At 37.1% G+C, this 20,175-nt stretch overlaps 1 protein-coding gene across 1 annotated transcript in view; it reads right to left on the reverse strand.

The window, feature by feature from the left end:
- Positions 1-20,175, reverse strand: part of ZNF804A (zinc finger protein 804A) — a 160,048-nt gene that overhangs the window by 32,345 nt on the left and 107,528 nt on the right. The window contains exon 2 of the mRNA XM_086466119.1: positions 2,530-2,673. Coding sequence (XP_086322245.1) covers positions 2,530-2,673 — 144 coding nt within the window. The remainder of the gene's footprint in view (positions 1-2,529; positions 2,674-20,175) is intronic.

Below are 20,175 nucleotides of genomic sequence, written 5' to 3' on the forward strand. Positions count from 1 at the left end.
AGACTTCTGCCATTGAGGCAGGAAGTTTCACGACAAAATCAGAGCACTCTGCAGTTAACACCTGCAAATGGCTCTAGCACACTCACTGGAATTAGGTTACTCAAAAAATCCATGTGGTATGAAGTTCCTTGCAAACTGAACAAATCTGAGTGAGCCTTCACTGCAGCACATGCTGTCTGCCCCCTTTTTCACCCGAAATATGGGAAGAGGAATGGGTTTTCTTTATAACATCAGTACCTACCACACAAAAACCACTTCAGAATAGTTAAACTTAACATTTTAATCTCAGGAATCAATAGTCTTATTTGTCAGTAATATTACAGAAAATTATTATTTTGCCCAAACAAGCATCCATACATTTCTTTTTACTGGAAAACTAGAAACTTTTGTATGATTTCCTACCAGAGAGATTAGAGTTGTGTAGGTCTTGCAGAAGAGGATGGCTTCCTGTGTTTGACCAAATACATCCACAAAGCCACACACAAACACAGACACACAGGCCTCCTACACAAAAGATGGAGAGACAGGATCCGCTGCGCTCCATCAGACACTAGTGCACCGCCCACCATCTCCTGTCTAAAGCCAGAAAACAAGAATAACTATGTGAACCACCGGAAACAAGTCCCTGTTCAGTCTCACACCTGACTTCAGTTTCAAAACCAATTTTTCATCAACGCTGAATGAACACCACAGCCTTCAGGTTCTCACTCTTTAAAATGGCTTTAGAGCACTTAAAAAAATAATAAATAAAAATCCTAAAGGAGATTAAGTGGGGAAGACTGTCCATTTCTTCTTTTTTCCTGCCTTCTATCAATGAGGTGCTGCTGAAAAATCAATTCCAGCTGTATTTTAACTAAAAATATTTGCAACTCATAATAAATATCTATAGGATGCAATGAAGCTACCTGCTAATTTCTTATCTAATATATCTTTCCCTCCAGCTTCTCATGGATTGCTATTGCTGCTGGGGTCCATATCTTTGTAGTTCTCAAAACTAAATCTAACATTCATGCTGACAGTGTAAATTATGGGCTAAATAAAAATACCAGTGAGAGAGAGAGAGAGAGAGAGAGAAGGAAGTGTTTCAGGGAGAAATGCTGAAGGAAAGAAAAGCAAATCATTGGCTTACATAATACAGATATAACACACATGTAGCAACTCATCTACATTCACCCTAAGCAGAATTACAGGACAAGGGGAGACTGAATTAGAATGAAAAGCAATCAATCCTGATCCACAACCATATGATTTCACCAGATAAAACCCAAAAAGATACAGAATAATTACCAGCTGAATGGACTAAGTAGACATTTCCTGTACAGTTATTACATATCTTTATATCACCATTACATACCACAGAATCACAGAATGGTAGGAGTTGGAAGGGACCTTGAAAGATCTTCTAGTCCAGCCCCCCTGCCAGAGCAGGACCACCTAGAGTAGATCACACAGGAACGCGTCCAGGTGGGTTTTGAATATCTCCAGAGAAGGAGACACCACAGCCTCTCTGGGCAGCCTGTTCCAGTGCTCTGTCACCCTCACAGTGAAAAAGTTTTTCCTTATCTTCATGTGGAACCTCCTATGCTCCAGCTTGCACCCGTTGCCCCTTGTCTTGTCATTGGACATCACCGAGAAGAGCCCAGCTCCATCCTCCTGACACTCGCCCTTTATGTATTTATAAACATTGATGAGGTCACCCTTCAGTCTCCTCTTCTCCAAGCTGAAGAAACCCAGCTCCCTCAGCCTTTTGTCATAAGGGGGATGTTCCACTCCCTTAATCATCACTGTGGCTCTGCGCTGGACTCTTTCAAGCACTTCCTTGTCTGATGGAGTCAAGGTGCATTGTATTGTCATCTGAATTACATAGCCCCGACCCCTCTGGATGTTGCGCTGGGATGCATTGCCTGTTTTGTTATGTGGAAGCACTGCTTTTATGTTACCAAAGTAGGACACACAACTTGGAGGTGTGGTGATAAAATGTGGTGGTAAAAATGTAAATACCAATGTTTTAAAGCTAACACATAACTTATTATGAGCTGAGCCAGAAGTTTTTCATTACTACATTTTTTTTTTAATATTCAATGCATTTAAGTAAAATCATAGCCCGTTTCAGAACTGTAACTGCACTAGAAGAAAGTTTACCAAAGGGTGTGTCAAGTTTTCTGTCCACATCTGTTGCAACAAATGCTCCCCGGTAAGTCACCTCTTACTTATACCACAATATTTATTTATATGCGAAATTATACTGATAACAAGGAAATTGTATATTTACACTTTTAATAATATTTTCCATCATTTCCTGTTCCTCTCCACAATTTAATTATTCACATTTCCCTTTCTTTCCATCTCAGAATTTCTGACTGTAAAATCTTCATGTTAAAATTTGTTTCTAAGAAAACAGTGTATTTTGCTTCCCAGAACCTTAAATTTGGGCACAACTCAACCATGCTTTCCAAGCCCACTTGAAGGACATCTCATTTCATTATTCTACCTGAAACTAAGTTGAAGTAGTGAGCAGATTCCTCTTACCTGTTTGTGAGCATGATCATAAGAGTTAATGTGATTGTCAAACTCCTGGTGTTTATAGTACTGCTTGTCACAGAGTTCACAGTAGAAGTTGGCTTTAAGATCTTCCAGAGCTTTTGCTATCGTGTTTCTCTTTTCAGCATAATCCTGGAGGGGGGTGGGAAAAAGTAATTTTAGTTTTGCCTTTGATGCTACGAATGGATTTCGTGCTCTGCAGTTAATCATATTTGTAAACAGTTACAGACTACATACTAAAAGCCTTCACATATTTGCTGTGTTACACTGCACATATTTACTGTTATCTGCTGCGAGGCTGAAGATTTGCACACTTCAATTTGCTATACAGTTGCCAGATCTGTCAGAGGCTAGAATGATTTCCCCAGGTTCTGTCTAAATACAAGTATTTATCATGCTGAAGGCTATTTTGGAGTTAATTTTGATCTAAGACTTGCTGCTCCAAAGATCTGGTAGGTAACACACTGAAATGGAAGAAGCATGAAAATACAAACTTGCAATAATTTAGTTATCAGGCTTTTACAAGAAAGTACGCTTACTAAAAAGACAAAAACATTAAAGAAACCCTACTGAGTCCTTCTTGAACGCGTGTACACAGGAAAACATGAGGAATACTTTCATAGCTAAGACATAATGAGTATCTTCCACAACTTTGTTATTTGTCATCTGATATTAGAAGGCCAGACGCACATCTCCGTTTACCATACATTAGCAGAAGCATTACAAACAACCTTGCTTATCATTTATGAGCAAATTATATACAAGTAATATTTATTAATTTCCTAAATACATTGATGATAACATGGCCTGTTCTGAAAGAGCGTGGAAATGGTCTGTCATCTCAAATTAGTTTGATACAGTTAAACATTGAACATGTGTAACTTCAGTGCAGTGATTCCTGCTTTTGACAAGTCTGAGATAGAAACACACCCTGAAATCCCAAATGCAGCAAACATTGTGTAAGAAAACACACCCTTTTGATTTGTTTCACAAAATTTCATTGCTGTGAGCTCTTTGGAACTGACCCTGAATTCCCCTTGTTTTCTGTCTTCCTCCTTGTTGGGTTAGATTGAGATAAAAGATGATTTCATAATCAGAACGCCCAAAACTCTAATTTGGGGAAAAAAGTCCCTATTTGCTAGCAGTTTTCACAGCTTAGGACTCATATACTTCCAACAGATTTTGAGGAGTTTAAAATCGGATTAGTATATTTTCATAACAATTATGTTTATCAAAAAAAAAGGAATAATATTCATACAGTTAGAATTATATCCACAAAGTACTTATTTAAAATAGTACTTTAAACATAATTCAGCATGATTGAACTGCTAGCAAACACCATTGATTCATATGCAAACTGAGGTACTCCCTCATCAAAATTTTGTCCATTAAAAGAATTGCAAAAGTCGCTTCAGAGTGGTGTTTTGACTATTGGCTGACACGTGAGGAATTCACACATTTCTAACACATTTCTAAAATGATGTTTCATAAAATCTAGGTTTTTTTCAAACCAAAGTCAAGTCAGTTTGTTTAAAACCATTTCATGTCAAGAAAGCAGTATTTTACACTTTGAAATACATTTATGCTGTATGGAAGCCTAGCCTGGAAACTCTGCACTTAGTTCATGGTATCAACTAGTAAGAAACTACACAACTATTACCAAGATACCTATGTTTAGAAAAGCAGTGGAGACAGCATATAGAGACCCTAAGGAGATATACTCCCTTGAAACACTTTAAAAGTAATTCTCATAGTCTACAAAGGGATGCCACCTAATTTTGCTTTTTCAAAACACAAAGAAGAAAATTCTGGATTTGGGGGAATTATCAGATATATATGACGTCTGTGAAGGATGGCAGCAAATGTAACAGATTCCAAGACAAGAACAGTAAATTGAATAATAATTTTTCTTTATATAAAGATCTCGCACCATGTTCTTGATTAACCCTCAAGCAAAATTTTGCAAGGATTAGTAATGTAGCATAATACCTTGAATAACGTTATTTAACTTCATTGGTGTTCCTCTTGGCATAAAGCACCATTTTTGAAACAATATACTTATTGTATAGGCAGAATCTAACCGGAATGCAATTACATTTGACATGCCAATGCATTCTAACGAAGCAGAGACACTGGAACCCCATGAACAACTTTGCAGTTAAGTAATAAAATCTCATCATGATCTCAGGGTTTTGACTACTAAATTCCTCCACCTAGGGTTCTTTTGGGAGTAGAGTTAATTTTATGTCATAATATTACATCACAGTTTCAGAAGCAAGTAAAAAATGTCATCACGTCATCTAAATCAGACACAAATAAGTAGATAGAATATAATAATGGAGTTTGATCATGCACAGGTGAAGGGAAAAACAGGACTTTTAAATAACAAGAACCAAAAGTATTTGACCTTAGGAACATATGAATGGCTGTATTGGATCAGGTCAACCTTTCAAACTTGTGTAAGATTTTATTCTGTACAACTAAGGAAAGTGACTCTTATCTAAGGCCTGTTCTCTTTGCTTTGCAGCTGTGTTCTGCTAGTTTCAGTTGTCACATATTGGAAAAGGTCACAAACACCCATTTTTTATTTTCTTTGACTAGGTCATACACCCCCTACCAGACTTTCAGACATCGCTCTCTGAATAATATATTCCTAGTTTATTCAGACATTCCTTATATCAAGGCCACTCATCACCTCTGCTTGTTCTTTTCACAGCCTTGAAAAGAAGACATGATAACACGATATACCATGGTGCCATGCAGTACTATATTAATATTCTCTACTTTCTACCCTATTAGTTTTTGTAGTAAGTCTTAACATACAAATTTTTTAAAATCACAATAAGAGCACTAAACCAACATTTTTGTAGAACTCCTATATCACCTACATCCTTTGCTGCTGTATAATATTTTGCTGGCAGGAGATATTTCTATCCAACTACCAAACTTTACCTGACTGCAGAAACTTCACATTTCTCCAGTGGCAGCAATGCCTGTTAACAAACCTCATGGTTGAGGTACTGGCTTTTGGATCTATGCATAGGCAATAGGATTAACTATTAATTGTGGGCAGTGAAGTATCTATTTCCAACAGGAAGGTATTTGCAGCCAAAAGTTCTAAAGAAATAGTAGCAGAAGTGTTTATCTTTACAAAATTTTACATTGTGTTGCACTTCAAACAATCATGAAACACACAAAAAAAGGTAGTTTCTTCATGTTAGCCCCAGCAGATGAGACTTCACAATTTTATTTTAATCTGGTGGGAAAAAGACATTGAATCACGTCTCCAAACATCTTTGATAGTCCTTTCCGAGACTTCAGCTTGTTGTATAGCACATGTACGCAAAAAAATGAAAAAACCCTTAATGGAGGGTGTTCAGAGGGTGTTCAGGCGATACCCTGTGGCTGTGGGATCTTCTGAGCAGTGTCCAGATTGAGGATAAGTTCCTGTCACTGGTTGGCACCAGGAACTGAGGAAAGTCCAATTTCAAGGATGAATGGGGAATGGAAACAGAACACAGGCTGCTGGTTTTCTGCCTATTAGGCTATTTCTATTGATTTTGCAAGGAGTACTACCTTGGAAGAGGCGGCTTTCGCTAGCTCTGTTGATTTTGATAAGGGATAATTGCCCAAAAACTGACAGTAAAAAATTAACAGTCCCTGGACCTTGATTTTACTGGGCAATGGATTGCAGACAGAAATGACCTGGAAACTTATTGGAGATGAATATTCCTGGAGTAAAGTAGCAGCCAAAAAACTCACTTAAACTGGTTAAATATGATCAAGCTTAATCTCAATTTCATCAAGATTTACAAACCGTTCTGGAAGTTTTAAAAGAACTTTGAATTATGATTCAGCTTGGTAATGAAACTCAGAACTGAGCGTCACTTACGTTTCATTATTTTCTTCCTGAAAGGCTTATTATCTGAAAGCCTACAGCTATTATTCACTGTAGCTATTTTTCATAATTTATATAAAAGATCTCTAATAAGTGATCACATCTATCAGCTGTCTTTATTTCTCTAAATCCATCTTCTCCATCCCCCAAAGCCTTAAGCCTGGCCAAATGCTACTGCAAATGTCTGATAAATTGGATTAACGGTGGGCTTCATCCACAGAGGGTCTACCTGTAACTACCTTGACTGGACTTTCTGCTCCTATTATACGAGAGAAAAAGAAATAAATCTACAGAAACAATAAATACTTTACATAGATAACTTTGGGGAGTTGAATGGATGCTTCAATCTAGTGGATATTTTTATGGAGCACACTTCAGGCTCATACTTCTACTGTCTGCAGAAAGGTCAGCTATAAAAAAAAAAAGTAAGAGTGTGAAATTATAATACATCATCTACCCCATGGTGATTGCCAGTGTGAATATTCTTACTTTACAATAAATGTGAGCTCCTTTTATTGCAGTAAGCTATTCTGCATTCACTATAGACTTAAAAGGGTCAGGCCTGCAGACACTGCAAAGTAAAATGTATTACAGAAATAAACCCCTTCTTCAGGATAATTTACTGGTATAGTCATCCAAGAGAGGATTAGACTGCTCTGGTCTGATCCTCTGGATTAGACCACATTAGACCTGACAGATGTTCCAGTGTAACCTTGTTTCACAAAAAATATTTAAAGAATTTTTTTTCTGTCCCAATAACTAAAAAAAAGTGAAATTGTATTTTGAACACTATCAAAAAACAACTCGAGCTAATACTCTTGATTTGGAGAAACTAATTATATTTTAGCTGTATTTATATAAAAGAACCTGCCTAAAAATATGCTGTTAACCAAAAAAAGAAAAAAAATATATCAAGGGAAAAATGACCCATAGCTTAAGAGCAAACTTCCCTATAGTCAATTAACTGTGATACCTGTGGACACAATTAACAATGGATTCCTTAATTTCTGGTATATTTACTAAGTATTATAAAGACAGTAGAAAGAAGCAGATTTCACTGGATAAAACTCTGCTATCAATCTTTGTATTACTTGCTACATATAATTTTTTTTAGTACCTTTGCATATCACTTTTTCCTCATGTAAGCAGTTTGTACATCATCCACTGATGCACTTGAAGGAATAAATAAAAAACAGAATAAATTAATAATATTAATGCAGCCTAGTATAAAATCTAATTATTTATAAAGTTCTAGTCCTTATCAAGGTAGTGAGACCAAAGCAAAAGGCAATTAGATGCATTGACCAAATCACTCAGTGATCTTAACAAATTCATTTCCAAGCAGTGTTTAGCGAGTTTCAGTTTGATACCAAGTTTACAAGGAGACCGGCTGGGAAAATAAACACCAAGAATATTGTTAGATCTTTTTGATTATCTTGCCTGAGACTTTCACGTTAGCTGTGAGATGTGATAGCAACCTAAAATTCACAAGGCCATAAAAATCAGATGCTATTTCCTTGATTTCCTTCTCCCTTCTGACATTCTGCTTTCAGGCAAAGGAGTTTCCACAAGCAATGACCCCACTGTTTCACTGCACTGGACAAGGACAGGCCCAAGGAAGAAGCAGTATCCTGAAGACCCCTACGCTAATGGACACCAGAGTCTGAAAAAGCCCCCACCTGTACTGTCTCTTCAAGATTACCTGCAGACAACCCATTCCAACCAAAACACTTACTACATATAAGAGAGCTAATCAGTATACTGCTATACGCATACTTGAAAATGCTGTTGAAGACATGTAAATAATTATAAAACTGCCTTCTCAGCTTCCTAATAAACACACAGACAGTATTTCACATTTAGATAAACACTCTAGCACTAAGATAAATAACACAGTGAAATTAGAAGAAAATAGCAAAATGTATTCCAATTACTGCTGTTTGCTTCCTAATGCCATCCCCATTTTTTCGAAACACCAAATTTGTTAATAATACACATACTAATGCAAACAGCTGAATTCCACACCCCTTGCGCTAAATGGAGTGAGACAGAGGGGAACAGGGACAAAGCCAGACTCAGTGGAGAGCACAGCAACGCAGAACAGTGTCCTGCAATGTTCAGATTGAATTAACTTGAAAGGAAGTTTATGATGAGACAGCAATTTGTTATCAGATTTGTCTGTCTCATTAACTTACTTAAAGCACTTACACTGTATAATTACTTCTAACTGGGACTCAGAAAATCACTTGATTGGGGTTTTTTTACCATTAAAACTAACTGTTGTGCATAGATCTGTAGAATTATTTATTTATCCCAGTGCTTTAAAACCCACTTCCAGGCAGAGCATGCACTTACAAAGTGAGAGTGCAGGCCACAAATCTTTGCTTGGATACTTGTAGTAAGAAGGAACTCTTCATTGGTGCTTATGAGAAAGCACGGGTCTAGTTATAATGGAGAAAAATTTATCTACCCCATCTCTACCACTAATCTTTTGAAGTCCATATAAAGCGGAACTGAAGAAGGCTCTGGTGTAGAATACAAAGGTTTAACTCTAGATAATATCTTCTTCACTGAATGTTCATCACTGTTTAATGATAAGCAAGGGAAGAAGGAGTCTGGTGTCAAACTCCTTTGCTCCTTTATGTTAAATAGTCGAGTCACACACTTTAATTGGAGGAGAATTTTGATTTTAAAACATCCTGGGGTTGATTTTTGGCATTTAATTTCCTTATGGCAGGCATGTAGACATCTAAAGATTTTCATAGCTACTCAATGTAATTTCATTGACAGGTAAGTGTCTAACGTAACTAGACTCTTTGGGAAAATCAAGTTCTGTGATCCTTCCAGTAACACACTACACTAAATGAAGTGCCTTTTAACCCTGCAGAACTTGCAGCCCTGGAGACGGACTGAAAAACCCCTCCTGAGCATGCAAACAGAGCACTGGAACAAATGTCAGCGTTCATGGCCAGCAGCCCTCAATCCAAGGGGTAGGACCACATCTTTTGTAAGGTGTTTCAGGACCCAAGGAAGGGCAAAGGACAGGTTGAGGTCGAGTTGTTAATTTATTTCACTTCAGGTTAACTGACTGTCAATTGACTGGCTGCTGTTAATTTGTATTAAAAAGTTGCTCTAGAGCTCTTCAAGCTTTAATTTGCTGCTGAAGTTAGTTTTTGGTCTAGTAATAATTGCCTTTAAAGTAGGCCGGGGCATCAGAGAAAGAGAAAATTGGATCCCATTTTATTACATATATTTAATTTTAAGCATGTGATTGATCTACGGGACAAGTTACACATGAAAATCTGCATACCTGTATTTTCAGGATTAGAGTTCTTGGTGATTATTGAATTCAGTTTTCCTAGCTTTGGCTGCTATGCTTGACTGTAATAAATCTTTTTCTGAAAGAGTTTTATCATGATCCTCCATGGTGATTTTGGTTTGGTAAGTTTTCAAAACACTCTTTTTCATGTATTTTCTCTTTTCTGCTTCTGCTTATATTTTTTTAAGTTTTGTTTTGTTTTTTTTTTTTTTTTAAGGAAGCAAAAAGGAATGTAATGATCTTTGAACTGAAATAAAGGTGTTTTGGTCCCATTTTGTTCCTCTTAAGAACACAACTTCTCCACAACTGGTTAAAACTGCAATTTGTTCTACTTTCAAAACAAATCGGAAACTCTGCTATTTAAATATAAATCAATGTCTCAAAAATGTAAGCATTATATTTGTCCTATTGAGAAAGTTTCAAACCTTATTTTAAATTCAATAAGTTCACTGTGTTTTCACAGCCAATGTGTTTGTTAGGAGCAGAGCACTACTGAATGGCACATGGTGCCCACTGAAGTGCTCCTGGAAATCCCCCCAGCAGGCTCAGTGATTTTTCTTTACAGACCCTTTTACTGATTCCATTTTACTATGGCTTTCCAGACAATTAAACCTTTTCATGCAAATTCACTATCTTTTTATAGCTTCAGGGACCCATCATGACTAGCCTTACATTATGTGCTTGGAAGTTATATGCCATGAGCACTTAAATACCCAGCCATTGGAAAGGAGACCTTAGAACTGGGCAAGGTTTGAAACACTCCCAGGCAGATTTGTGTGCCTGCCCAACAAGTCCTGGAGGCAGATAGGAAAGAATTCCAGCTACAAACCAGAAGGACAGTCTATTCTGATATATAGCCGATGGTCTGTATCAAGGTACCAAACTGGAAAGAAGCATCTCCTACACAGATATTTGGTTATTAAACTGAACACATCCTGTAAGCCTGGACCAATGTACTTTTAACTTCAGTTACAAAAACCCACCACCACAACAAACTCCAAAACCCACTAGGAATTACTCTCCTGAGCTCCTTCAGTTGCCTGCTTATGAATATGTATGAGCTTAAGATTTGCATTATGATGCAATATGATGCAGTAACTATTATTTTCCTAAAATTAATCATCAGTGTTATCACAGTCAGAAAAAGACTTCATCTGAAGACAAAAAAAGGGAGGGGAAAAAAGCACCATTGCTTTTGGCATCTTTAAATAACGCAAATAAATCTTTTTACTCAGAAGCCAAGAGAAAAAGTTTGTCCTAATGGGAAATGGAACTAAGTTTGAATTTGCCATAGAGAAAACTCCTTGAAAAAAATCCTTCTAAAGATTTCTAATTTTGGGTTGATTCAAAACACTCTTCACAAGCAGAAATAGAGTGTGATGAAGATGCTCCGTCTAAGTGAAAAGACAGTAACTCTACCTAGAGAAACAGAAATGAGGCTGTAAGAACAGAGCTTTGCAAACACACCAACAGGTTTTGAAGATCTTGTTCTTTCATTTCTGAGATTGTTTTGTTAAGTTTCCAGATCTACGCTAGCTAAATTGTTAAGTGACCTTACTGCAGCCTTAAACCCAGATATAGCATCTTTGAGATGAGATTGGCCTAGTCTTTTTTCTCTCTGAAAAGATAATAAAAATGTTACAACTTCTGAATGACCCTAGGTTAAAAAGAAAAGGGGGGGGGTGGGGGAGAAAATAAAGGAGATTGGAGTAAGTTTACCTGCCGCTGAAGCAGCAGTCTATATACTATATATAGTAACCAACAACCCATGGCAAATATCTTTTCCAATGACTTTTAATAAGTTTTTCATACTTTATTTGTGTGAGAAACAAATGGCAGATGGAGCATTTATCATTGCTATGACCCTTACACAAAAAGTCATTTGAATATATGCAACTCATGAAAATAGATACTTTATATGAGCGATACTACTTAATTTCTGAAGACTTTAGGCCATAAAAGTTGCATAGTTGGTAGTCAATAATGCCAATAAAAGGGAAAGACAGTGGAAGCTTAATAAAAATACTACTTAAGGCTCACAAGTGCATAAAAGCCTGATTTTCGCTCCACCTCCTGGCTAAAGGGGAGAAGGAAATATTTTACTTGTTCTGATACTTTTCACTCTTGTGTTGGAAAATTGGGACAAAACGAAGGACTGTGGTATGGCTATGTGTTGAGATATACTGTTGGGCAAACCCTTCTGAAGTTGAGTGTCAGAAAGGCGGAGAAAGCATTTTTATCAATCTCTTCACTGTCTACCTACGCAGGCAAACGTTCAATAATAGTCAGCCCTGCAACGAGGATAGCCAAACTCGGATGTCTTGTATCCAGTATCTGTACATGAGCTGATGGAAAGTACCTAAAAATGACTGGCCATTACCACCAATGACATTTCCAAGGAGACACTTAAAACAGCATCAGGACTGCAGCCATGCTCTGTACGACTTTGCTGCCAGCAGCGCTGGCACATTTCACTGGGAGATGAACACACAAAGATGAAGCACTTACCTGGAATTGCCCTTAATCATTAACTGCATTTAAAGAGATGCAGAGAAAACGACCCGTGTCCACAAAATGGTCAAAGCTTCCTCAAAAATATTATACTGAAACCCACATGTTCTCATAAACAATACATTTAGACTGATCCTTAGTCACACTATTCCATTTTCCTCCTTTTTCAGTCCTCTTTTCTGAATAGCAAATTTTCAAAAATCCCTGAAGTTGGGCAAAAATGCAGAGAATGACATGTTGTCATGCTGTCAGGTAAAGAAATGGATTTTAAATACATTTTCAATATACACTCACAAAAGCTCAGGACCAGATTAGAGACTGAGATCTGACTGAAGTTCGAGGGACTATTTCTGCCAATTTATCACACACTGCAGCGCTCAGACCAGCTATCAGAGAGAGAGATGGTAAACCACAAACCCTATGTGAGCAGCACTAATACACTTGCCATGACTTTTCCTAACAGAGACATTGCAAAAACCATTAGGTCCAGTTTGAAACTCTGGCATGAAGAGTATTCCATGTATCTTACTGACCATTTCTATTAGAGCAGTGCCTATAGGTTCCCATTGCTTTAGGGCTCTGAGCACAATATAAAAGACAGCTTTAGAGTCCCCAGAAGTTGAAGTGGTACCTTATAGGTACCTCCTCCTCAATAGCAAGGCTTCTCCTCTATGCCTAGCTACTCCTTGGTGCCACCACGCTTGTTTGCAGGAGCATGCATTTGTTCAGACCAGCAAGCTGATTTAGATTAAAAATACTTCTTCAGGAGAAAAAAAAAAAAAGTTTAATTAAAACCTGAATCAGTTCACATATCCAGCTAGGCAGTGTTTGGCTCTATTACCACCATACCAGAACAAACAAAAGGGTGGTTGCATGAGATGTGGAACAAGTGAGAGAGCTGGCCAAGACTAACCGACTCCATTACAGGGGGAATCAAAGCTAATAGCAAAAGCATAAGGTCCAAAAGAAATTACTGCAACAACTGAAACTAAATATGAAGCCTTCTAATATTAAGCGCTCTGATAAACGTGCACTTCTGGATTTCCATAAAACTATAGATCCAAAGCTTTTTATTTAGTCTTCACAAAGAAGGTTGTGAACTGTTCCACAGTTACAGAAGCAGCATGACCTTGAGGCTCAAGGATCCTCTGATACAACTAGAAAAAAAGATTGGGAGGGAGAAATGACAGCACAACATACTAGACAGAAATGTACATTGATGAGATGCCAGAATTAGTGGTGAGCTTAATGCATTCAGTAAAAGAAACAGATTTCTCGCATACAAGTGCTGATTTTTTTTCAAAGGCTTCGTATTCTTGGATTATTCAATTCTTTCTTAGCCCTGAGCCATCCCTGCCCAGCCAAAAGTTTTCCCTTTTTAGTTGAAAGGAACTCCAGCTGCCTTGAAGAAAAACAGCAGACAAATGCCCCACGCCACTGAAACTGCTGGATGCACAACAGGCTTTTCCAGCAGGAATCATCAGAGGAAAATACGCAAAATTAGCATTTCTGAACCCACTAATCGTTTTTGTTAAAAGGCAACAGTATCTGCAATATTGCTGATATAGGAGTCACATGAAAAGAATTCCAGCTTAGCTACAGTTAATAGTAAACCAACAAAATTTAATATTGATGTAATAATGGCTACTTATAAAGAAACTAAACCTGACATCCTGGATACAGAGCTTAGCAAAGCCTACTTCAAAAACTGATCCTTAAGTAGTAGTGAGCAGACAAAAAGACACATCTATTCCGAAGCCTGAAAGGTCTTTGGATCTTGGACTTTGTTCTTCAACAAAACACATCTTGGCCAGCAACTGCAGCAGGGTCTGATTTCCTCTGGACTGGAGTTTCAAGTGGGGATCCTACAACATTTATGAATAATACCCTCACACAGTGGTGCATTTTCCTCTTCCATCAGATCCTCTGTCACTGCAAAATACATAAACCTTCGAGATCTTTGCTTCTCTGTTAATTTAGGCTGAAATGATATTTCCAGTTCATGTATACACGTACATTAACATGTATACATACAGAGTATGCCAGGATAAACCTAACTTGGGAAACCAGACAGGTTTCTATGCTACCTAAAGTACAGACCTGTGGTAACCTAAATGGATTTGGGAAACTGTCAGGCCAGGTTCAATTTTACAAAGAAATGACCCATAAAAACCAGTGAAATTGTAAAAACAGTGTTAGAAAACAATATCAGCACAGTGGAGAGACTTAGCCTGAAGTCTAAACTCAAGGTGGTTTTAATCCTGACCTTATCAGAAATAAGAGTCAGGACTGTCTTTTCTGCTTTTGGCTTTTCTGTCAAATGCTGGGGAAAAAAAGAGCACAAAAGTGGTGAAAGCCAGAGGTGGTAATGCTGGTAGCAGCACATCTAGTGCTCTGTTCCTCCCCCAATATTGAGCCCTTCGCTGCCTCTCACAGTGAAGGCAAAGATAGGTCTTTTGGATCAATATTCCTGTGGAATTTTAAAACACATTAATATAGCCCAAGTTTATCACACAGAAAAAACTACACACTAACATCTTGTTTCTTAAAACTGTGCTAATGATTACAAGGAATTTTCCTATTTATTATTATTACATACTTACTACATGTATTCTGGGCATCCAGTCAAAATGTAACTATTTCTGCAAACTCAATTCCATCATATAGTAAAGTACCTCATGATGATTAAGTTAGATTAAATCCTTTTAACCACTCCAGACAAGCAATTTATTTCTTCCAAACAGGGTGGAAGGGTACTCAGCAGAGGACGCTCATGTTGAAATTTTGTGTCAAGATGCTGCCAGGAGATGTTAAATGAAGGCAAAGCACTTTCGGTTTTTTCTTCCAATTTCATCCACAGCAATGCAGATGAACTTTTTATAAATGCATTTTTTTGGTGGCTTCATTTTAAGCTATGTTTTATCAAAGTTTTTGGTGTATATTTTGATCCCTTTGCATGTCATAAATTTCATAAGCCAAAGCTTAAAATTATATGTTTAAATATACACATATGTATACATATATATGTGTACAAAAATAAAGTAGATGGTAACTTCATCTATCATCATTAACTTTGTTTTTATAAACAGCTTTTCAACCAGTTTTATCAACAGGAGCACATTAAATCAAGTAATGATGATGTCCCTGTGTACAATAAGGCTGTGCTGATAGCAAAGGAGCTCAGTGAGCTCTCATAATATGAGTCAGCAATTGTTCTGTGATATCTTTAATTTGTTACAAGCTAAATCCTCTCAAGAGTGCCTGCTGGAATCCAAAAGGTCAGACAGGAAAGTGGCAGAAAATCAATACTGACAGCTTCTGTCACCCTCCACAATCTATATAGCTCTTTCTAAGCTAAATTGCTTCTCTCTAATCTCTCTAATCTTTCTAATATTTGGCTGCTTGAGTCTTCCTTATGTAACACTAAAAAAAAAGAAAAAAAAAAAAAAAGGAAATAATTACTTTCCTAAAGAGAAAGTTGTTACTTTCAGCACTAAAAACCAGAGCAAAGCTGGTTCTTGGTTGGGGTTTGTGCAGATACTGTTGTGATCATTTTCATATAGAGACTGTCCAAAGCCACAACAAAATGACTGTCTGAACTCCTGTATCAACTAGAACACTTTTGAGGTGGGTTAGCCCATAATTTGAAAGTCAGATTAATACCAGTTGAGCCCATTTGATTTTCGTATAGCTCGTTAAAAAGTACAGCTCCTCTATTTACATGCTTGTAAGGGTTAATATGAAAATGCAGTGGAACAAAAATGCCAGAAGGCTTTAGATCAAGTGTTCAAAATAGTTTTCTTGCCTACTGTATTTTTAATTATGAATAAATACCAGCACTAATAATCAATACACGCAACATGGAGGACAATATTAATTTTTCAAGAAAGGGATTTTAACATGAAGCAAAGAAAAGGTCATTCTAACCTAAACCAGATTAAAAGCAAAGTAAATTAAACATCCCTTTAACTTTGATATGAGAACTTAACAGGTGCTGCAGCTGTTAGTAATCTTCTTTTTTAAAAATAAAATGCCTTAACAGCAATAATAGGAGAAAAAACCCCAGATTTTAGCAGACAGGGAATCACAATTTATGTCCTTGAAAAGAAAGTTGAAAATACATAGAAAAGAATCAATGCTCATCAGTATCCTGGTTTTATTTGGAGTCTTTACGTGAGAATGTTGAGTCATGTCTGTTGATTATATTATTTTTTACACATCCTGAATTTGTGGGGTTTTTCAAACATTTTTTTCAGGATTGTGCTCCTGTCATCTTAAAATTGGGGTTTATAGCTCAGTAATCACAAGTGAGCAAAAGGTGAAAGTAGAAAAGTTGCGATGGTGGCCATCACTTTGGATTTTTAAAATAATTCTGTTAAATGTTTTCAAACAAGCTACTGAAGTATTGATTTTTTGTTTTTATTAAAAGAAAACCTTTCTTTGGCCAACTCGATACAGCATCTATCTGCATGAAAACATAAGCCTTCAGCAACTGCAATTAGCACAAATGAAGATCAAGCCTACAATACAGACATCTCATCACATAAGAGACCCGCTCATGCCCAGAAGCAATGATGCTCCCCAATACTAGCTCCAGCCAACTAACCACCTACAGCTCCTGGCCCCCAGGTCACCTCCAAACCACCTGTTGATCAAACGTCTTTCCAACAGGAATGAAAGGTGAGATTCCTACCTGATAAAAAGCACACAAAGCCCTGTAACACAGCAAGACATAGATAAGTTATATATTTATCCCTGGCCAACTTCCTTTAGGAGTTATCAAGTATTCAAAACCATGAAGACTCATTAGGAGAATAACTTATATGTGACTGACCGAATCTGACACTAAGAGGTTAGTGCTGATGGTATATATACACATACTTTCTCTACATATAGACTATTTCCAGTTTGGAGGTGAATCTAAAATAACAAGTCCAGGAAAAGAGGTAGGAAGAAGTAGAAGTTTTCACTCCTTTCTCTTTCTTGAGCCCATGTGTTCGACCTCTGCTTTAAATGGCAATGCAGCAGCTGAACATAGGGCTTTTAATGTTGACCTTGCATGCTTAATTTTAAAGGCAATGAGAATAGAACAATTTCATAGAAGTTCATTGACCTTTTAAAAAGCTTTCCTACACCATTTTCTGACATAAATTGGTAAAATATTTAGTAGCATGAAGCTTTTACTTTTTCCATTAACAAATACTTTTTCCCTTGCCTACTTGGTTCTAGTCATAATATTCTTTATGATACGCCACACAAATAATTACAAAATAAACTATTTTTAAATTGCATTTAAATATAATAGAGTCACAAAAAGAAGTAGCAGGCAACATAGTTCAACAGTATGTAAGTGAAAATGAAAATTCTTTTAATGTATATTTAAATGTCTGTCTGCATAGTCTCCCTAGCTCTAGTATTGCTTGCTTCAGAAGGACGAGCAGAGAGAAAGACTGAGCTGACTCCCAACAGATGTCATCCCACATGCAAGTAACCAACCCCAAACAGCCCATCAACTCTACTCAAGCACCTAACCATTAATGAAAGAATATAGAATCACTTGCAATCAATTAGGTCACCACTTATGAGAAGACATCATAACTAGTCACATTAATGGGATTAACAGAACTTTCTACTGGTGGCAGGGAGCCAAAAAAGCCATGCTGGGAGAAGTTCCCAGCAGAAAGACAGGACCCATCTCATTCCCACAGGCCCACAGCTCATGCCCACAGCAAGTAAAAACTGACCTTAATGAAATAATTTTTTTTTCCTGTCCTTTTTTTTCCCCATATCTTCTGAAATAATGACACACAAGTTCAAGCACATGTCCCCAACACATTCTCCAATTTTAGGCAGTAGGACCCACATCATAATGTCCTTGAAGAAAGACTTAAATAACATTTGCTGTTCAACAAAACATGGCATTTTCTTCCTTTTACGTTGTTTTGTTTTTGTTTCCTATCTCTGGAACATTAAAAATAATCTTTCCAAACATCTCTGATTATATAACCCAATATGGTTACAATGACAAAATTTTAGACTTTCAAGTCTTGTTTCTTCTCCAAATGTGATGCAAATATACACTATTTTTTTATATAGATATATATTTGTACCTCTGGTTCTTCATTTCAGTGGTTCTCAGTCAAACAGGTTGGGTTTTGGTGAAGAATTTTTGAACAGAGGATCACAGCACATACATGGCACTTATTAATGCCAGAAGAGACCTTACAACTTTCCTGCAGCTCTCGCATATATTAATGCATAGCACACTAGCTCTACCATTTCACAGGAGGACCAGAAGGCAAAGCTGTCCTATTGTACTTATTTTTTGCATTGAGAAGGGAGTAGCTCTTAATCAACTGCTGAATGTATTGACTTTATGTGAACAGAAAGGTGACATCAGTACCATCAGTGAGCAGTCCAACAATTCCAAATACAAGATGACCACATTAAAGCCACTGTAAAATCAGATAACACTGATTTGACTGAACAGCACAGAGGAGAAAACGTGATGTAGTGGGCTAACACTTAACTTCATTAGCCAATTTAAAACTGTGATTTTCAGATTTGGTTATGAACGTAACTGTTTGGAAACACACTCCATCTCAAAAAGGGGCGTACAGGATCTCTCCAGCGCTATGTAATTAACAGGCAACATTGATCACTTGACTGTTGAAGCCAGAACCTCTGTCAAATATAACTTTCTTGAACAATAAATTCAATTTCAAATTTGCTTATTATTTTAAGGTTAAAGTGTGCTGTATTACACACACAGAGCTACATACGAACACAAGTGGAAAGTATTCATTACAAAAGCAGTCATGCTTCAGTGACAGCAATTATCATCTCGCACTTGTTAAATGCCATACAAAATGAGACTTGCTCCAGACGGTTTTATTTCAGCCCACCTGACCTGAATCAAACTAATGATGTAGTGCAAAAGCTACACTTATACAATAGCCAACACCACCAATCTTTTCATGGGTTTTAGAATGGAAACATCAGAGTGAATACAAATAACATCTTTGATTTTATCTTTATCTAAAAATAAATCATCCACGCTTGCCTCCATCGTAGAAAAGCAGTTTTATAGATTTCATTTCAACTGACGCAGCTTAGCACCATTTTAAAGACTCAGTTTCAGACTGGGCTTCCTCCAGATTTATAATATTGAGTTAAATATATTAACAAAGTTCATTATAAGTGATGTCTTCAGGATGAGAAAATTTCCTTATTTAAAAGGTGTAAATACCAATACCAATAGTACCTAGAAAAATGGTTTGAACCTGTGCAATAGTTGGACTCTATGATCTTAAAGGTCTTTTCCAACCTAAAAGAGTCTATGATTCTCTCTGTAAGGGCATTTAAATTAACATTTATCAAGCCTCTTCTATTGATGCTGAAGCAATGGTTCTCAGTAGATCCTTTCCATCTGATTTAGCTATTTATGTTACAGACTGCAAGAAAGCCTTTTCCAAAAACAGAGGAGGAGAGTTTGAGGACTGTCATGCTCAAGACATCTGTCACTTTTTCTGTCAAGGTTTTAAAAGAGCTCCAAACACGCTACAGTTCTCTTGAAAAATGACAAGAGAAAACAACATATGAATGAAAGACTGACTAGCTGCCAAACCCCACCTCCAAAACAGCACTAACCTTTCAACTAATTAAAGAACAAACTCTAGCTGCCTTCCCAGTCATCGGTGGGTTCTCAGGGAGCTTTTCCGAAATGCAAGCCAATTGAATGAAAGCGGTCTCTCTCCTGATAGTCTTTCTTCCCTCATTTCACATACGTTTCTAAAGCCCACCGAAGCTGATTCTTCCTTGCCATTTATATCCAGGTATAGGGGAGAACTAAGGGCTATTCTCTCAGCTGCTACCTATTTCAATTGTTTGGCAGAGCACAGGTTTC

Source organism: Leptosomus discolor, chromosome 5, assembly GCF_034619465.1.
Source record: "Leptosomus discolor isolate bLepDis1 chromosome 5, bLepDis1.hap2, whole genome shotgun sequence".
In the NCBI taxonomy this organism is placed as follows: Eukaryota; Metazoa; Chordata; class Aves; order Leptosomiformes; family Leptosomidae; genus Leptosomus; species Leptosomus discolor.